Source organism: Saccostrea cucullata, unplaced genomic scaffold (assembly GCF_032062105.1).
Source record: "Saccostrea cucullata isolate Sc308-1 unplaced genomic scaffold, CSIRO_AGI_Scuc_v1 ctg1380, whole genome shotgun sequence".
Classification (NCBI taxonomy): domain Eukaryota; kingdom Metazoa; phylum Mollusca; class Bivalvia; order Ostreida; family Ostreidae; genus Saccostrea; species Saccostrea cuccullata.
Window position 1 is genome coordinate 77,501 of NW_026928293.1, and position 18,750 is coordinate 96,250.

The following is an 18,750-nucleotide window of genomic DNA, read 5'->3' on the forward strand; positions in this document are numbered from 1 at the left end:
AAAAAAATGTATCTTGTGTTAAGAAAACGGTGCAGTGTGCATTGCAAATGCACCAAGTTCACATTGGAGGACATGGGTTAAGAAGTTTTTATTAAGTGTCAAACACCCAATTTTTCTTCAATTCGAAAAAAATATCTATGCTAGATTATGATTTCTACAAAGGAATTGTTCTCACAATATAATCACTGGATAAAACTCTCTTCTGGTAGCAAAGGGACAGTCAAGGAGCCGATATAACGTCCCATCTGATTTAATCCCCTTCGTGACAAAATCTATCAAAATACTCCAAAGAGCAAAATGCATCTCTTAGTTGAGGTCTTATGAAAGTGTGATAATAAATAATAGGTCGGATAAACGTGCAATTGTTGAAACATTCCAGAAGACTTAAATAAATGGAGCTCTCTCTACCCGTTTTCAGTTGGAACATTTGGGTGTGATTTTTCCAAATGATAAGGTGCGAAAGGTCGACAAGTTTAAGAGTCCTTCAGTTGGTCCACTAGCCCTTTTGTTTGACTCTCCATATTGCGAGTGATAAGGCGCATATTGAATATAGATATTAAAATCTGGACAGCCGTGAACTGATTTAAGGTGACATATTGGTTCTCAACTTAAAATTTATGACGTTTTAACAAACGCTTACTATCTAGATAACGCAATAATTCTGTATCATCTCTTTTTTAAGCCAATGTGCGAAATTTGACAAAAAAAAAAATCATTTTATCTCTGTCATTTGGTGTGTTTGGCAAAGAAAGAAAGACGAACCGTTTCCTGAAATTTGCCTCCAATGAAAACTTTATTTATCGTTGAGTTTCTACTTTTGCTCCTTATTTCAAACTCGAAAGGAAAATTCCTCGGAGGAACAATCAGCACTTATTTTTATAGGAATCTCGCGGTGAGTATATAATTTTGTTTGTTTGTTTTTGTTTTGTTTATTTTCAATTAAAATTGTTTTGTTTTTCCCTTGCCTTCTGTAAGAAAGTTATTAGGAAACTAGTAAAATTAAATAAAATAAATTTATCGTGAAATTCGCGGTGAGTATATAATTTTGTTTGTTTGTTTTTGTTTTGTTTATTTTCAATTAAAATTTTTTGGATAAGAAAAGCTAGTAAAATTAAATAAAATAAATTTATCGTGAAATTCGCGTTTTTTTTTATAATTGCTAAAATTTTTTGGATAAGCATTAAATTTCTATGAATTTTTCATTTCAAATCAAAATTTAAAAAAAAATAAAAATATACGTGTAGTTAAAATTTTAAAAAGACAATTTTATAAAAATAAGCATATAGTAAAAATTTCAAAAAGACAATTTTATAAAATAAACATATAGTTAAAAGTTTTTAAAGAAAAACTGCCCGCATGAAGGTGAGAATTAAAAGAACTTTTCTTATTGCGCAAAAGATTGAAAACACGCAGATTCTAAAATATTTTTCACTTTAAAAAATGGGGACACAATCAAGAATCACGAGCCTCTTTCTTTCACGAATAAAAGTATACAGCTAAGCTACTGAATTCAGTTTAATTTAAGTGTGAAATTAATTTAATTTCAGTGTGTCAATTTACAATTCATTTTCAGAGATTAACGTACAGACTGGTTTGGGAAAGAGGCACTGGACCTTGCGGTCCGTCATGTTCCCAGAAAGAAATTGGAAAAAAATTTAATCCGCCCCCTTCTCTGTCATCCTTAAAATGGAAGTGCACTTCTGGATGTTCCACCATCACGGACCTACATGACGTCAGTTACACGTTAACAGCATTCAGCAACAGTAATTTGTCTGCATGGGAACAAGGAGAACAATACTTCTTTTACCCGAGATGGAAAATAAACAACACATACGAAATCTCGTATGTTTTTTACTCATTTTATTATTTTAAAATGTTCCCGAGTTACTATATAGTATCTTCTCAAGTATCCCAGAATTCATGCATGTGTTCAAGTAAATCTAAAGCAACAACCAAACACAACAAAACAAGAACCAAAAAAAAAAACAAGATCTGTTTGTAAAACATTGATGCCCCCTTATGGCAGAAATATGGCGATGGTTGATGTTTCTCAAATACAAGTTAAACTTCAAGGTGAAAAGGTCAAAGTTGTTGGTATCCAAAGGAAGGAATGAACCTGTGAAATATGAAAGCCTTAGTATTAACTATTCAAATGTTACGGCCAAGGATAAAGTTTTTTTTATGCCCCTGGATCGAAAGATCCCGGGGATATACTGTTTTTCTCCTGTCTGTTTTCGGTCTGTCTGTTGTCAACTTTAACCTAGCCCATAATTTTTGAGTGAGTGGGGCTATGGCTGTCATATCTGCAGGTGTATTTCTTGTGACAAGGCCTTTATTTTGGTACCACAAAATTTGACCTCTTGACCTTGGACCTTACACTAAAAATCACACTTTAACCTTGGCCATAACTTTTGAACAATTGGTGCTAGGGCTTTCAGACTTTCACATGTGTTTTCATTGTGACATACCTTTCAACTAGTATAAATATTTTTGACCTTGACCTAAGAGTCTAACCTACTTTTTAAAAACTTTAAACTTGGTCATAACTTAACTTTTGAACAGTAGAAATAGGACTTTCATATTTCACAGGTGTATTCCTTGTAACAAAACCTTGCTTTGGATACCAACACTTTTGACCTTGACCTTTGGAGTTTGACAAGCATTTGAGAGAATTCAACCCTCGCCATAAACTGCCATACGGGGGCATCAGTGTTTCACAAACACATCTTGTTTTTTTTTAAAAGTGGTTCAAATTCCAAGGTCAAGATCAAAAAGATAAAAAAATATTACAACCTATTATAACGAATTATAAAAGCTCTAGCACTAATTGTCAGGAGCCTAGGTAAAAGTAAGGTATTGTAAAAAGTGGATAAAACTCAAGGTCAAGGTCAGAAAGCAAAATTTGGTGGTGCCGAAAGAAAGGTCCTGTCCCAAGGAATCACCTGGGAAATATGAAAACATGCACGGCCCCACACACTCAAAAATTATGAGCAAGGTTAAAGCTTTTGCGGACTGACAGACAGGCAGACGGACGGACAGGATAAAAGATATATATCCCAGAATCTTCGATTACGAGGGCATAAAATTTATAGCAACAAAATCATATGAATTTTCTAATCGTTTGCACGGATCTGTTTAACGGGGGGAGGGGGGCCTCATTTTTTTCCTGAATAAAGTAATTTTCATATAGATGCTTGATGGACCCCCACCTTTGGGTGCGGTCAGGTAGCTATAGAGCACTGACAAATTCAAGAATCGAATCTGATTGAAAAGGAATATTTGTTTGTATGTTGTTTAACGTCCCTCTCGAGAATTTTTCACTCATATGGAGACGCCAACACCTGTCGATGGAGAGCTGCAAATTTTGTCCTATACTCGGCACTCAGCTAGGGCCATTGAGCAGGGAGGAATTTTTTTCGTGACAGCACCTACTGCGATACGGGACCTCGATTTATACGGCCTCAACCGAAGGACCGGTCTCCACGTGAGTGGATTTTGAACTCGCGACGTAAGGATCAACTCCTTACTTCGCGACTCTACAGCAGATGCCCCAACCACTGCGCCACACGAACAAAAATTAAAAAGAGGAAGTTTCCAACTCATTCGCCTCGCTAAGGAGATGGGATTTGGACAGTTCTGTTTTTTTTTGTTTTGTAATTTTGAGTTTATTTTGCTTGGCAGGCTTTTTGTACGGAAACCGATTGGTGGCAGGTAGAAAAATAATTTATCTGACTGCCGCCAGAAGGTTAACAGATGGCCACCATATAATTTCGGGCGGCCGCCAGATAAAATATTTTATTCTACACGGCAGCAATCGGCTTCCGTATTTTTGAGATGTTATTTCAGCGAGTTTGAAAACAAATGCAACGGTTCTGTTCGATCAAACAAAACAATGACCAAACACGCAAAACAATTTACAATCCCCGGAAACAGTTATTCGTCCTCAAAGTCTGAATATTTGATTTGATTTTTTTGTTTGCTGTTTAAGGTCCCCTTTAGAATTTTTCACCCATGCGGCTTATTGCCATCATTTGCCGATGGAGAGCTGCTGTCCCATGCTCGGCACTTAGGGCCATTGAGCATTGAGGAACCTTTTTTTCGTACCAACACCTAAGTACTGCGACACGGGACCTCGGTTTATACGGTCTCATCCAAATGACCGGTCTCCACGTCCCACAGTGGGATTCGAACCCGCGACGTAAGGATTCTCCTTACTTCGCGACTTTAGAGCAGACATTCTTACCACACGTGGGCGACCCGAAAATCATCTTCGCTAGCCTTTGAGGGTTTCCCGATCCGAAATCCACTCTACAACCCTTGGCTAGCGAAGATGCACGAAAATTTGAAATTGCCTTCTATTTCCTGCCTTTAACGCAAAAAGGCCAATTGTAGATTAAGCGGACTGGACTGGTTGGCCCCTGCTTCTGGACTCGGCAAGATGGTCGCTAGCTTTGACTTCGGTATACGGAATGATACAGGAGTGCCAAATGCAAGTCCGATATCAGCGGTTCCATCGGTATTAGGGTAAGATATTTTCAATTTAGCATTTTATTGGTGACAAATGCTTTTAAATATGCCTCACGTCTGAAAAAGAATGTTTACAATTAGGTGGAAGCATGATATGAAATTCTATTCAACATGTGTTAAATATGCATGGAAAATAACTATATCATCAAAGACACCGCTTTATTAAGTTGGACTTTACTTTTTCCTACAGAATTCAGTTTGGATGCACAACAGTGATCAATATTCCTGCCGAAGATCCGGACGCAGACTCAGTAAGATGTCGTCTGGCCACTCCTGCAGAATGTGACGATGCCTGTACCAGCGCCCCGAACATCACACTAAATTGGGTAAAATAATTCAAACCCTAGTCATAAGGCACTTAGCGGGGGAGGGGGTTGGAAAGCTCCCTATACACTTTTTCCCAAACATAACTTTTTTCCTATTTGAAAATATTTATTAAAAGGTCGGCCCGGCCCCCACTTTTTGTTGAAAGATAGTTAAAAAAGGGTTTTTAGTATTGTATATGAATAAAATGTGGTTCTGAAAAAGTTGGATCTTAAGACAGTTGGCAGCATGATTAAGTCTTCCATGAACTGCCAACAAAAATACTTCACGTTTTACAAAGAAGATGGGGGAACAAGGCAGGCAGAATGCCTATAGCGTCGGATATTAAGAAATCATATTCAATATGTGAATTGAGTATTTAAATTAACTTCTCATTATTAAAATTTACGAAATTATGAGAAAAAAAAAATTCTAAGAGAAAAAAATCTCGTAAAAAAATTTCTTGTATAAAAATATAAGATGATATTCGTGGGATTCGAACCCCCATAAGCAATAAAAATCCGATGTATCACACTGCTTTGAGAATAACACGTTTTTTTTTTTTCTCTTTTAAACTAACACGCTAACCATTATGCTACATGGCATGATGATTTTTGGCATTTAAATAATGATTGTTATATGACCCTTGACTTAATGGACTTGAAGTATTTTTCGGAAAGATGCGAATGTTTTGTCATAAAAGTGCACTTTTAAGGTACAGTGGATCTTCGCTCCATGTTTTTGTAAACCAAAAAATGTATATTTTATTGCAAACTTTTAGGATTATCTTTAAAAAAATGGAGGGAAGACCCACTCATATTGAAAAATTTTGTTAAAGTATGAGAAAATTATCGTTTTTGTTCTTTTTAGTGTGTGTATGCTTTTTCATAGGCAAATATTTTCAGTCTTGGTGAGATTTTTGTAAATTGCAAAGATTTTACATTAAGTATACTAGTACTTTAATATTAGATGAAATTTCAAATAAAATTTGGATATAATTGAGATTAAATTTTTCACTTCTTATCTGTCGCACTATAGGCACTTCGTCCACCTTATCCACCCATCTTTTTCTAATTTTTATGATTAATTTCAACTTGAAATGCAAAACAGTAGTGCAAATAACCATATTATTGTATTTACCTTATAAGGAGACTTGCACTATAACTATTCCTGCGACCACTCAGTATGGTTACGAACCAAACAAGGACTACAGGATAACGGTTATGGTGGAGGACTATCCTGATTATACAATATCTGTCGGGGATCAGGTCAGGTCCATCAGGCGACCCATCAGCAAGATCCCCACACAGGTTAGTGGAAACACGATGATTATCTGTAACAGGCAGGTGGATCGGAGAGGGGGCTTTTTCTAGGGTTTGGAGTTGAAGTCATACCACTGAGATCATTTTCATAGGTGAAAAATATATGTTTGGAATTATAAGGCGAAACTTTTGCGTTGTAACGCGGAATTTTCACCAATAAATGCACAACTTGTATAAGGTACATGTCAATTTAGCGAAAATGAAATTCCAGGGGTATGAAGCCCCCCTTGTTCGATACGCCAAACGGCAGATTTTTTCAATAACTTAGAAAAAACGTCACTTATTCAGTAAATCAAAAATTATTATTGCAGTTTACAATAACAACTATAAAAAGACAACACTCCTGCAGTAACACTGGTATGAGAATTGATGGTGTCATCCCAAACCCTAAAAATTTGTTTCGGGTATCTTACGTCGGTAAACCCGCGGAGTTTAACGGGGCTTTCTACATGCAATCTCCGAATATCAAGTAAGAATCATATCTATTCACCAAGGAAGAACTAATTAGGGCAACTGTATATCATGTCTTATATTTCAAAGATGATATATGGCATGAATTGTATAAAACAAGTTATAAAGCCTTAAAAATGAGTTAAATATCAACTGCATTATATGAACATAATACATGTATAATATTTTTTGGACAATTTTCAGTGACACTACGTTCATAACAAGTTTCTTTGCTGGTGTAGTGTATACCGTGCTTCCGGATGACAAAAATAGAACGATAGGTGATTTTCGTGATGACGTCAGAAGAGTCCGTTACGTATGGAAGTCATATGATACACGTCAGTATGCCGATACTTTACTTTGTGTGTGGGGACGTGACACGGAGGGGTGAGTAAAACTCTGAATGGCGGACACAGGTTTTATCATAATGTTGTATAAAAGCACTATAACCAACGTATCCCATTGTAATTTTCAGAAATGACTAGAACAGTAGTGCTTTAACTTTTTGACGAATTGTTGCAAAGAAAAGAATAACTTGGAATCTTAAATTATTAGGGTATATTTGTTATTACTACCTTTTTTTCAGCATAACTACAGACAGATTTTGCTACACAGCAGTATTAATTGGTAAGTGAATAGTTTTCATTCAGTTTCTGCAAATGGCTTTACATGTAAACGTCCTCTTACTCATCGAACACTACCGGTAGGAATTTCATGTTGTAAATTTTGAATTTGCCGGGTAATTAATCGGTAAATTCAAAATTTACAACATGAGAGAATACCGGTATATCTGAGGCTTAAGATTCAGTGTCTTTGTTTTTAATGCAGTGTAAAAGTATATGTTTGCGACAAGAGTTGATTCGAGATTGCAAAGAAGCAGTTTAATTATTTTGCCCGATTCTGAAATAAATTTAGAAGATGCACCACTTTGTGATACCTCTTAAACAAATGCAATACTAGTAACTAGAAACATGGATATCTTTTGTAAACTGACAAATGAATGACCAGTTCTAATTTGTATTTAACAGATGGCGATGATTGTGGAGGTGTCACGTGCCTGAATGGCGGGAAATGTGTGGATCTTTACAGAAGATGGACCTGCAAATGTCCGCACGGATACAAGCCCAAAGACTGCTCTCACAGTGCGTCCAAATTAGTCAAACATGAAATATATATTGATCAAAATAAGCGTGCATACTTTATCTCTTTACAAGCAAGCATATAAATGTCCGTTCTACTATTTCCATTAGTTTTGATCAAAGGCAACACGGTGTATCTTTAAAGAATTCAAAATTATCTTTATATTGCATTATTTTTTACATTTTCAAAATATACATATATTCAGGTACTTCATATAGTAAATAATTTAAATATTTTAGAAGTAACATGTGCAGATTTTCCTTGCAAGAACAACGGAACCTGTGTAGATACTGGAACTATGTACACATGCGCATGTGCCTCAGGTTATTTTTGAATATTTTAAGCTGGTCATAGTTTATTGTTTATTCTCTCTCTTTTTCTCTCTCTCTCTGGTTTGGTACAATGTATATATAGAGGGAAAATATTTTTTTCAGGATTTACTGGCCTCGATTGTGAAATAGAGTTGATAGTTACTGGTAAGTATATCAAAGCAGAAAAAAAATCTCCCAAGCTAGAGTGATAAGAAGATAAAACATCCATGTGTTGTGTTTTCTTTTCGCTTTGTTTTCCCCTTGTTCGTTTGAATTTTCTATTTAAGTCGTACGTTGCTTTTATTTAATTTCTTTTTTAGTTCAAAGGAAATCGGTATGTATTTTTTTCTCTAATTTAATAATATTGAGTAAAAAAAATGAATTGAGCAGATTTTTTTCTTCTCAAATTACAGCTGTATTTAAAACTTTCTTGACGTCCAATTCCACGGCTGACTTGTAAAACTCTTAATTGATTTATTTAATTTGATAAAACAGGGCTCCGTTTAATTTCAAAAACTTTTAAACCTGCAAATTAGAATACTGTCATACAGTGACAATTGCGATGTCATGAAAATGAAGTATATGTACTGAAAAAATTTTAAAAATCGATTTAAAAAAATATTTTCTATCTTCTTCTATTTTCTAAACTAATGCTTGAGCACTTGTTTTTAGATCTCAACTCAGGAAAATGAATGTTTTAAAGAAAGCATATATATAATCAAAACGATAGAACTAAATGAGTATTGATATTATATTTACAATCTAATTAAAATTAGATCTTTGATCCGCTCCAGTTTGATTGATATATTGTTATATTTAGGACTTTAAAGTGGTACCTGCCGTGTTGGGCACTATTGGTGGGGTGGCCCTGGCGTTCGTTACGACTGGTTGCTGTTGGTGGTGTCTGTTTGCAGCAAAAAGGCCAGATTCTAGAGAGAAGAAAAAGAGAGTGGTTCCAAGGAACCTTCATAACGTTATACAAGAACAGGACTTGGTAACAAAAGATGCATGTTGAATAAAATTTACTGTTATACAATGGTTTTCATTTTTGAGTGAAAGAGAATGAACACATCGAAGTCAGGAGTGCACTTTGACAGCATATCTTGATCTGGACGGGACATCGCTTTTACTTTAAAAATTATAACTGTGCTATACATTGCTTAACTCGAAATTCCTATTTTGTGGAAGATGAAATTAAGACTATATAGAAAAAAGTGGACCCCAGCCGACGCGGTGTGCCTATGATTTCTAGATTCGTTCACATGGTTTAGTTTTATCAAGATACTACAAGTGAGGTAATTTTACATGGTCAATATCCCCGATGTCCTGCTCAATTGTATAAATCATTATGTTATTTGTCATGAATAGAGGATGGTGATGAACTTTTCTTGAAGTCAGACCAGCCATTGACTTGTTTCTTGGACAGCCCGGATACTGGTAACAGGACTTTATAGAAGTGATTACTTCCCCCAGCTTTGTCAAGGGGATTTAAAGAAAGGACAGATAAAGTTAATTAAATGTCGTATTAAATTAGTATTCTAAATTCACCTGCAGATCCAAAATGATTGCTTAAAAAGTTAAAATTTTAGAGTCAATTTTATTGTTAAAAAATCAGTCACAACACTAGCCGTAGGAAGTAGGAACCGCTGCTAGACTCCCTAGATGGTATATATTATTAAATATTTAAAAAATAATAGATTATTGCGGTTGTGCTTCCTCATATACATCACTGTTAAGAACCACGAACGATAGTATTGTTCTCCCGCCTACCTCTAAGTCAATTCTCAAAAGTTAACATATTCGAATGATTTTCATAAAACGTTACTTTTTTTGAAAACCAAAGAGAGATAACTCTATAATTTTGGTAAAACTTGAGTTTTTCACTATGGAAATCAATGGAAAACGGAAAATATTTTTAAAACATCTTCCCCCCCCCCTCCCCCGTGAAACAAAAATTCCTTTTTACAGGTAATATGGACTGTCATTTTACAAATTTGTGCCAAAGCTTTTTGTGTTTCACGGGGGGAACATATGTTTATAGACAAAAAACGAAAAAAAAATGCTGATTTTTCACCAATTCTAAAGCTATTTACAACTAAATAATTGTATTTTATTAATTTATATATGTTTTATTTATTTGCGTAAAACATAAGAAAAGATATGATATACATTTTATCACATTTAAGACTATTTCAAAATATGGTGATTCTTGAAAGTTAGATTTCACTAGTAAATATCGTCTACCCCCCTTTTTTCAAAAGCTGAAATTAATGAAAATATATTATCTAGCGCTGGAAATAAAATGATTAATCAATTACCATAGAACTGTTCTTTGTATTAAACAAAGATTTAATGGCCAAATTGCCATAGAAATTGAATTTAATGGTTGCAAACTTTAGGCGGGAATCAAGAGTTAGAGTACATAGTTCCTTGTATCACACGTATACTTTACTTTGTTAATTTGATACACATATATACTTCACTGTTAATTTGAATTACACATATACTTTCCTCATAAACCTAAACTGAATCCCTCCACTTTATGTCTATACTTTCCTCTGTTCATTTGTAATAATTAAACATACTTCACTCTGTTAATTTTTATGGTAGGATTGGATTTTACAGAGTTAGAAAATAACGATAAGTTGTATTGGTTAAGACCGTTTTTTAGTTTACATTCGGAAACTTTCTATAGCTTTATGCAGTGATTTGGGAAACGTCTTTGTACGGGTTATACACTGAAGTGATCTCATTTAAGGAGTTAAAATAGCGAATAAGAGAGGTATTTTCATAGGAAAATTTTCGTTACACTGGTACCGTGTAATTCTCAAATTGCATTGGTACCGTCTATAACGAAATCCGATTACATTGGTGCCGTGAGTGTACTTAAGACTAAATGTAAAACCAAATCCGGTACAATTTGAAATTAATACACACTGAATTCACTCTGTTAGTTACGAAATAAAGTCTTCGTTTTCGTGAATGTTGTAGAATAACCTCAGAGGTCGAGAAATCTTGTTTGAAAGATAAAAGTCGAGGCGTTAGCCTAGGCTTTTATATTTCAAACAACATGTCTCGACCCTGGAAGTTATTCTGCATCATTCAAGACAACAAGGACTTTATTTCTATTCTACTAAGCAGCTCTAAAATACGACTGAACGTTTCTCTACAGAGAAACGCATTAGGTCACCATTATGGCACGCCAAATTCACAAAAAACAGATAAACCTAGTTTCACATTTGATAAACTAGGTTTATCGACTGTAAACTATAGTTTACAAACCGTAAACTATAGTTAACGATTCGTTAAGTATAGTTAACGATTCGTTAAGTATAGTTTTCATCTGTAAAACTATATTTAACGGTTGATAACTATAGTTTACGAATGATAATCTAAGTTTATCTGTCTGTAATAAGCGTTAACAATAGATTTTGTTGATAAACATAGATTCACGTTTGTAAACTGTAGTTTACAATCGTAAACTATAGTTAAGAGTTGTTAATCATAGTTTCACAAATCGTGAAACTATATTTATCAGATCGTTAACTATAGTTAACGGTTTGTAAACTACAGTTTACAAATTGTGAAACTGTATTTATCAGATAATCTATGTTTTGCAATCGCAAATGATAGTTTTCGGTGTTAAGTATAGTTTACGGTTGTGAAACATAGATTATCGCGTTAACTATAGTTTACAGATGTAAAATATAGATTAACGTTGTTAACTATAGTTTACAGTCCGTAAACTATAGTTTACAACCGATAAACCTAGTTTATCGATTGTGAAACTATGATTTGCTCATTTTTGTGAATTTGGCGTGCCATACACCATGCTTTGTTAATGCTGTTCCATTTAGCACCAGAGTGTAGATTTGTTTGTTTGGCTGTGTATATAATGCAGACGATTAAGCTTTCGCCACTTTCAAATTAGCCTTTTATTAATTGTAAATCTGTTTGTGGCTAATATAGATAGACCTTTTTTGAATATACAATATAACAAAATCGGCTTCCTGTTTTACCACTTTATCACTAAAATCACGGAGTTTACATATGGCGTAGGGAGGTCCGTGAAACAGCCCCGCTTAGTTTTAGAAACCTACATTTATTAGCTACTTTCTGAAATATTATACAGTGTTTAAATTGCAAATCGATATGGTCTAAATATGTATTTCAAGTCAAATGTACATTTCAACTGCACAGGTTTGATACGTGTTTCTGATCTGATAATTTTTTGATGACGTTCGTGATTTATTTAAGAAATGAATTTCATTTTTGAAGATTCATGAGGTTATGAACTACGACGCGTCACGCCGACATATTCGTCAGCGCTTCATGATAAATATGCCGGCGTGAAGCGTTGTAGTTCATTTACCTCATGAATCTTCAAAAATGAAATTCATTTCTCATATTTACATTATTTTTCAAATGAGTAGCCACAAATTTACGCCATTCAACTGTCATTTTTAAAGCATTTAACAATTTGCACTATAGTTTTACGTCAAGTGCGGTATTGTGACGTAACAATGGAGATATTCATGCTCTGCATCCATGGTACTTCATGAGGAAATGAACAATACTTCTTATTGCAAAGAAACGTAAGGAAAATTATTTGGAAATGTAAATATTGGAGAATAATGTCCGCGGCATTTATTTGATCTCGGCAATAATCGTAGTAGAATTTGAAATACACTCTAACTTCACTCTGTAAGTTTGAAATACACAAATACTTCAGTCTGTTTGTTTAAAATGCACACATACCCCACTCTGTTAATTTGAAAATTCCCTATCCATCAATTCTGTTAATTTTAAATACATACGTTTTTCACTCTGTTAATTTGAAATACACACATACTTAAATCTTTTAATTTGAAATATACATATACATTACGCTGTTGCTTTAATACACGTATACTTCACTGTCACAATTTGAAAAACATGTATACTTCCCTCTGCTCATTTGAAATACACATACATGTATACGTCACTCTGCTTGTTTGAGATACATGTATATATTCTTCAATCTGTTAATTTGAAATACACATACTTCACTCTGTTAACTAGAAATACACGTATACGTCACTCCGTTCATTTGAATTACACGTATACTTTTCTTTGTTATTTTGTAATATACAAATACTTCACTCTGTTAATTTGGTAGGCATACATACTAGTAATTCACTCGGTAAATTTGCATTACAAATATAACCCTCCTCTAGATCCGCACATGATTGGATCACGGAGCAACGTCAAAATTGAGTAATTTACTAATTTTCACTTTATAGTATCTATAGCCTTACCTCTAATAAATGGAGCTGAAACGAAATAAAATTTACATGTTTAAATCAAGCCCTGCTGTATTACTTGAAATGCTATCAGGTAATTTAATATATCGCTCCGTTTAAAAGATATCAGTTTCTAAAAAAGGCAAAGAATCATGACGTTGGAGGACGTCACAGAGCAGCAAGTAGCAATAAAACTTTGCTTTGCATTCGGGGAATTTCTTTAACAAACTAAAAAAATCTGGATGAACCAGAAAATTTATGAAAAAAGCCGCGTATTTGTATTAAATGGAAAATGCAATTTTTGAGTGGTAGAGACTTTGAATCGGACGATGGATGGTCTTCAAAGAACCAAGTTATACTAGTAGACGTACGGTGTATTTAAAAATCAATCAAAAGAGAGAGTTAGGAACGTCACTAAACGTGATGTGCGCTTCACTGTTGCGGGACTAATAGAGTTACGCAGTAAAGAATTTGAAAACACTGACAACCTATTTGCACAATTGTTAGCAAACTAGATGTAAAGTGTTATGGGTGCGTTTTTATGAATGGATCAGACGCTACAAACTGTATAAAATTCAAAAGCAGAGTAAAATTTTGAGAAACTTTCTCGACGTTTTTTAGACGTTACAATATCGGTATAACCGTGCTCCGTGGTAACAAAACATGTTGCTTTAAAAATTGGCTAACATGAGTTCTATTTAATCAAATGAAATGAAACTTCACACTTCGACAAGGTAAATATTATTTACGAAAACGTGTTGATCTATAATCTTGTATTAGTACATTGTATTATGACGATGAGGAACATTGTCTACGTATTTTTTGAATGACCCTCGTACATGTGCATACTTCACTCTGTTAATTTGAAATATGCACGTACCTCACACTGTTTATTTGAAATACACAAAGTTTTCATCACGTTAATTTGAAATATGCACATACTTCTTCACTTAAGATAATTTGAAACACACATAAACTTCATTCTCCTTATTAGAAATACACATATACTTCACTCTATTAATTTGAAATGCAAATATGTTTAAAGTTGTTAATTTGAAATACACATATAGTTCACCGTTAATTTGAAATACACATATCGTTCACTGTTAATTAAGGAATTAAGCTCGGCGGTTTATAAAGCGTAAACTGCCCCAAGTTATGTTATATCGTATAACATAAGTTGAAATAAGCTTCATTCCTTATAATATAATTTCAGTGTAGACAATAAGACAATTTTTCCTCCGAAAAAGACTTCAAATTTTACATGTTTTAAAAGTAATGTCAAGCGGAGTACATGTAGTACCTTTCTGACGTAACTCATTGTGACGTGGGCAAGTTATGTTATACAAAATGGATTAAATCTTTTACCCAATCAAATGACGCGTTACAACTAAGATTAAATTATTTTGAAATACACATATACAGTGTAGTTCACAGTTAATTTGAAATACACATATAGTTTACTGTTATTATGAATTACACGTATACTTTAATCTGTTAATTTGAAATAAACACTGCATTCCCTAAATCTGATGTTTTTGCTTTTCACTATCTGTTCCTCAATGTTTGGTTTTTTATGGAAAATCTGGTGAGATAAATGTCAATATTAAGAAAATAACAGCATCAACACAATAACTAAAGCAATAAAACAAAATAAAACTTTAAAACATCCCAGTGTATTGATTAAATGAATGTTACAGTGGTCTTATTTTTCTACTGACATTTTTAAAATTGATGTAATTTACGACAATTCCACACAGTCGAAGACAAATAATCTGTTTTTCCATAATACGATTTAATTTATGCCAAGTAGCTATAAACTGATAAAATGAAAAGACTTTGGATTTCAACATATCGTCTTTTTAAGATTTTGATGGGTATATATATGACAACACTCAATAACCAAAGAAAATTGTAAATTAGTGAAAGACAATACGTTTAATGAATAATATTTCAAAGAGAAAATAACATCAAATTTTGAATAAAAAAAATATTTTTTCCAGGTTAAACATTCACAATAACTGAGAAAATTAGATTAATGATCACAAGAGAATAAATAGTTAAATAAACGCATTAACATCCTCACAAATTTAAAGTTTTATTCAGAACCATTTAAAGATACAGCGTGACGCACAAATGAGAGAAAAATGACAAACGTAGATTTTTTACATGACCCGTGTAAATTTTGTTCAATTTCTGAAACTATTAGGTTTCAGAAAATTACAGGTTTCAGAACCTAAAAAAATCTATTTTTATGGAGAAAAATACAAATCAAAATAATTTCAATAAAAATACGAAAATATTGCTTCAGAATTAATAGAACATTGATTTTCTAGAAACTTCTGATGGAGCTAAAATTACCACTATCATGTACCAAAAACTCCATGTACACATTCCCTACGCGGCCTCGGTCAGGTCAGGTCATCTCGTGGGCCAGGTCTCGGGTCCTCATTTCACCATGTTGACCTCAAAAGGGGTAATTAATTGTATATTATTAACCTTATTGCGCACATCCGTGTCTTATAGGTTCGTCTTTCCGCTTGAACATTTGTATACAGTATAAAAGGAGGTTCAACGGTCTTGATTTCAAATGAAATAAATTCTCGGCTTAATCTTGCAGTTATCCCCGTTTAATAATAAAATGAGCAATTTGACAAATTACAACGAAGTTTCCAAGGTTTACGACTGTGGGAGAAAGGCTTTTGATGGCCACGTTCTCAAAAGTACGATGGAAAACTTTACAGAAAAGAAATTTCAGGTAAAAATTTTTTTTTCTCGTTTACAAGGAATCCATGGAGAATTCCTTATTTTAAAAATTTCTCACACAGTTATGAAATGAAAATTCATCTTTTCTGCATGATCGTCCGAGTCATTGCCGTTCTTCTATTCAAAAACCAATGGGTCAATTTCAACCAAAGTTGGCACAAATTATCCTTGAGTTAAGGGAAATGAAGAGCCACTCCCTCTCCTAGGGTAGGTAATTAAAGAATAATGAAAATTTGGTGTTATATCTTTAAAACTCTCCTCAGAAACCACTGAGCCATAAAAATAAAACTTTCTTTACTTAGTATACATTTATATTGTACAAATTGTGACACCCGGAGAAAGCGTGAGGCCACAATCGGGGATCAAAGTTTTACATAGGAAATATAGGGGAAAATTTATGAAATTCTTATCTCAAGAATAGCAAAGTCTTGTGAAGTCATATTCTGTAATATAGAATCATACTAAGGTAGAGTAAAGTTTTCGGTTTTTTAAAATCATTGCCCCCGGGTGTAGGATGGCAGCCACAGTATGGAATCAAATTTTTACAAAGTACATATGGGAACAATCTCGAAAATTTTGCTTCTCAAAAGCAGCGAAGCTATATTAAGTCAGATTAATATGGAAGTATCCTCAGGTACTGTAGATTCAGATTTGTTAAAATCGTGACCTGTAGGAGTTAGATGTGACCAAGACATGGGGTCAAAGTTATATTAAAAAAAGAATATAAGGGATATATCAATTAAAATTTCTTCTCAAGAACACCAAAGCTAGTCTTGTTAATCAGAAGCATCCACAGGTAGAGTAAATTCAGATATGTTCCAATTATGTCCCCAGAGGAAGGCAGGCCTCAGTAGAAGATCAAATGTCGGAACCACATTATATTGAAACTTTTCAATGCTGATTTCTGGATTTTCCTAGCTAAAGTGCCCATATGAACGATGTGGCCCATTGACCTCTTGTTAATTTTATTATCAAAGTTTTTTTTTAACGTACATTGTAATTAAGTTGTCATTATCTTTTGTTGTACCTCTCCCCTTTCAAAAATTATTATAGATCCCTGTATTCTTATGATTTCATCCACTTTTAGGAAATGGATATAATCGACATTGGCTCTGGAACAGGAAATTTTTCGGAATATTTTACTCAATTTGAGCCGCGAAGTCTAACATTACTAGATGCCAGTGAAGGAATGCTTAACAAGGCTCGAGCAAAAGTGAAAACGCCATCAAACCGGACTCAGTTGACCTTCAAACAAGCAGTTCTTCCGGAAATACCATACAAAGACAATTCATTTGACGCTGGTATGATCAACCACGTAAGTATATTATTATTTTAATAATTATTTTTAGGTGCGTAGGGGGTTGTCTCCTCAGACAAAATTATTTTGTATTCAAAATATACATAAAAAGGCTGCATATGGTCCCTTACTTTTTGTATTGTAGCAACCAGAAATTGCCCCCCCCCAAGAAAAAATAAAATTAATAGATATCTCTTTTCTTTTTTGATTTGTTTGAAAAAGTCCTTCAGGTAAGTTTATGTTTTGTTATTTCTAAAATAAAACTTCTTTAATTATATTTACTTGGTAGGTCGTGCATCATTTGGAAAAAAATCCTGATGGCGATTCGTACCCGGTGTTGCTTAAGACACTGAAACAAGTTTATCGAATTCTCAAGCCAGGCGGAGTGCTGACCATTATAACGGATACACCAGAAAATTTGGAAGGAAATTGGTTTGTACATCTTGTACCAGGAGCCATGAAGAAATGGCATAAGCTGTTACCCACCCATAAGCAAATGAAAGACATGCTGAAAGACTCTGGATTTACTTTGAAATCAGCTTTTAGATCATTAATGATGTCATACTTTCCTGTTTATGGAGACTTGGATGGACCACTTCATGAATCTTGGAGAAATTTGAATTCCTTTTGGGATGTCTGCACGGATACAGAAATTCAGAACATGGTCAGAAAAGTGACACAAATGAAAGAAGAAGGCACTCTCAAAAAGTACTTTGAAAGTCATCATAAAATTGATAGTACTGGAGCTTATGAAATTTTTGTTGTCAAAAAAGAATTGTAGGTGATGTATAATATAAAGCAAAAAAAAAAAAAAAAAAAAAAAAAAAAAAAAAGGGAGAAAAAAAAAGAGAATTTTTAAATGAAAATCATTTTGACTTCACGCTCACTATATTTTGTTTCACTGATAGTTTTTGTATCCACATTGAAAATAAAATCTATTTTAATTTTGTCAACTTGAAAGCCAAATTTTTAATTTTTTTAAATTATGCTGACTTCAATAATCAATCGTTAATTCATTTTTAAGCAAGTAATAATGCATGAAGATTTTATTACCTATTGTGAAGCAAGCAATAATGCAAGAACTCAGATGGATATTTTCACTATTGAATTTACCAAAGTCTGCATGGTGCAAAGGCTGATTAAATTCAATTACAGTACATACTAGTACACGTGATTGGTTGAGCTGAGAAATATAAGTCATTGGTGTCGGAACCGGCTTACCGGTGGGCCGGGGGAGCTTAGTCGCCCACTTTTTTTGTGCAAAGATAGACATAATAAAGGCATTAAACATTGGGGCGTAGGTTGGTTTTTTGGCATGTCAATATTTTTTTCAGTCTTGATTTTTTTTCATC

General features: G+C 33.7%; 2 protein-coding genes across 2 annotated transcripts; both read left to right on the forward strand.

Moving 5' to 3' along the window:
* The first annotated feature begins 542 nt into the window (after window positions 1-542).
* LOC134277050 (uncharacterized) lies at window positions 543-9,077 on the forward strand. Its single transcript, XM_062759321.1, has 13 exons — window positions 543-892; window positions 1,574-1,842; window positions 4,393-4,524; window positions 4,718-4,853; window positions 5,979-6,140; window positions 6,464-6,621; window positions 6,807-6,989; window positions 7,189-7,229; window positions 7,631-7,744; window positions 7,982-8,065; window positions 8,177-8,222; window positions 8,738-8,747; window positions 8,874-9,077. Exons 1-13 carry the CDS (start codon window positions 785-787, stop codon window positions 9,066-9,068), a joined length of 1,638 nt encoding a protein of 545 aa, XP_062615305.1. The 5' UTR covers window positions 543-784; the 3' UTR covers window positions 9,069-9,077.
* Window positions 9,078-15,921: 6,844 nt separating this feature from the next.
* LOC134277058 (demethylmenaquinone methyltransferase-like) lies at window positions 15,922-18,213 on the forward strand. Its single transcript, XM_062759326.1, has 3 exons — window positions 15,922-16,093; window positions 17,189-17,416; window positions 17,688-18,213. Exons 1-3 carry the CDS (start codon window positions 15,977-15,979, stop codon window positions 18,177-18,179), a joined length of 837 nt encoding a protein of 278 aa, XP_062615310.1. The 5' UTR covers window positions 15,922-15,976; the 3' UTR covers window positions 18,180-18,213.
* Window positions 18,214-18,750: the final 537 nt, after the last annotated feature.

What these genes read in the sequence shown, in the direction of transcription:
- LOC134277050 (XM_062759321.1), top strand. Translation starts at nt 785, where the DNA reads ATGAAAACTTTATTTATCGTTGAGTTTCTACTTTTGCTCCTTATTTCA. An exon ending in ATTTTTATAGGAATCTCGCG is followed by an intron (nt 893 to 1,573) that starts GTGAGTATATAA and finishes ATTCATTTTCAG; the next exon opens with AGATTAACGTACAGACTGGT. An exon ending in CGAACATCACACTAAATTGG is followed by an intron (nt 4,854 to 5,978) that starts GTAAAATAATTC and finishes TTACCTTATAAG; the next exon opens with GAGACTTGCACTATAACTAT.
- LOC134277058 (XM_062759326.1), top strand. Translation starts at nt 15,977, where the DNA reads ATGAGCAATTTGACAAATTACAACGAAGTTTCCAAGGTTTACGACTGT. An exon ending in TTACAGAAAAGAAATTTCAG is followed by an intron (nt 16,094 to 17,188) that starts GTAAAAATTTTT and finishes ATCCACTTTTAG; the next exon opens with GAAATGGATATAATCGACAT. An exon ending in ACGCTGGTATGATCAACCAC is followed by an intron (nt 17,417 to 17,687) that starts GTAAGTATATTA and finishes TTTACTTGGTAG; the next exon opens with GTCGTGCATCATTTGGAAAA.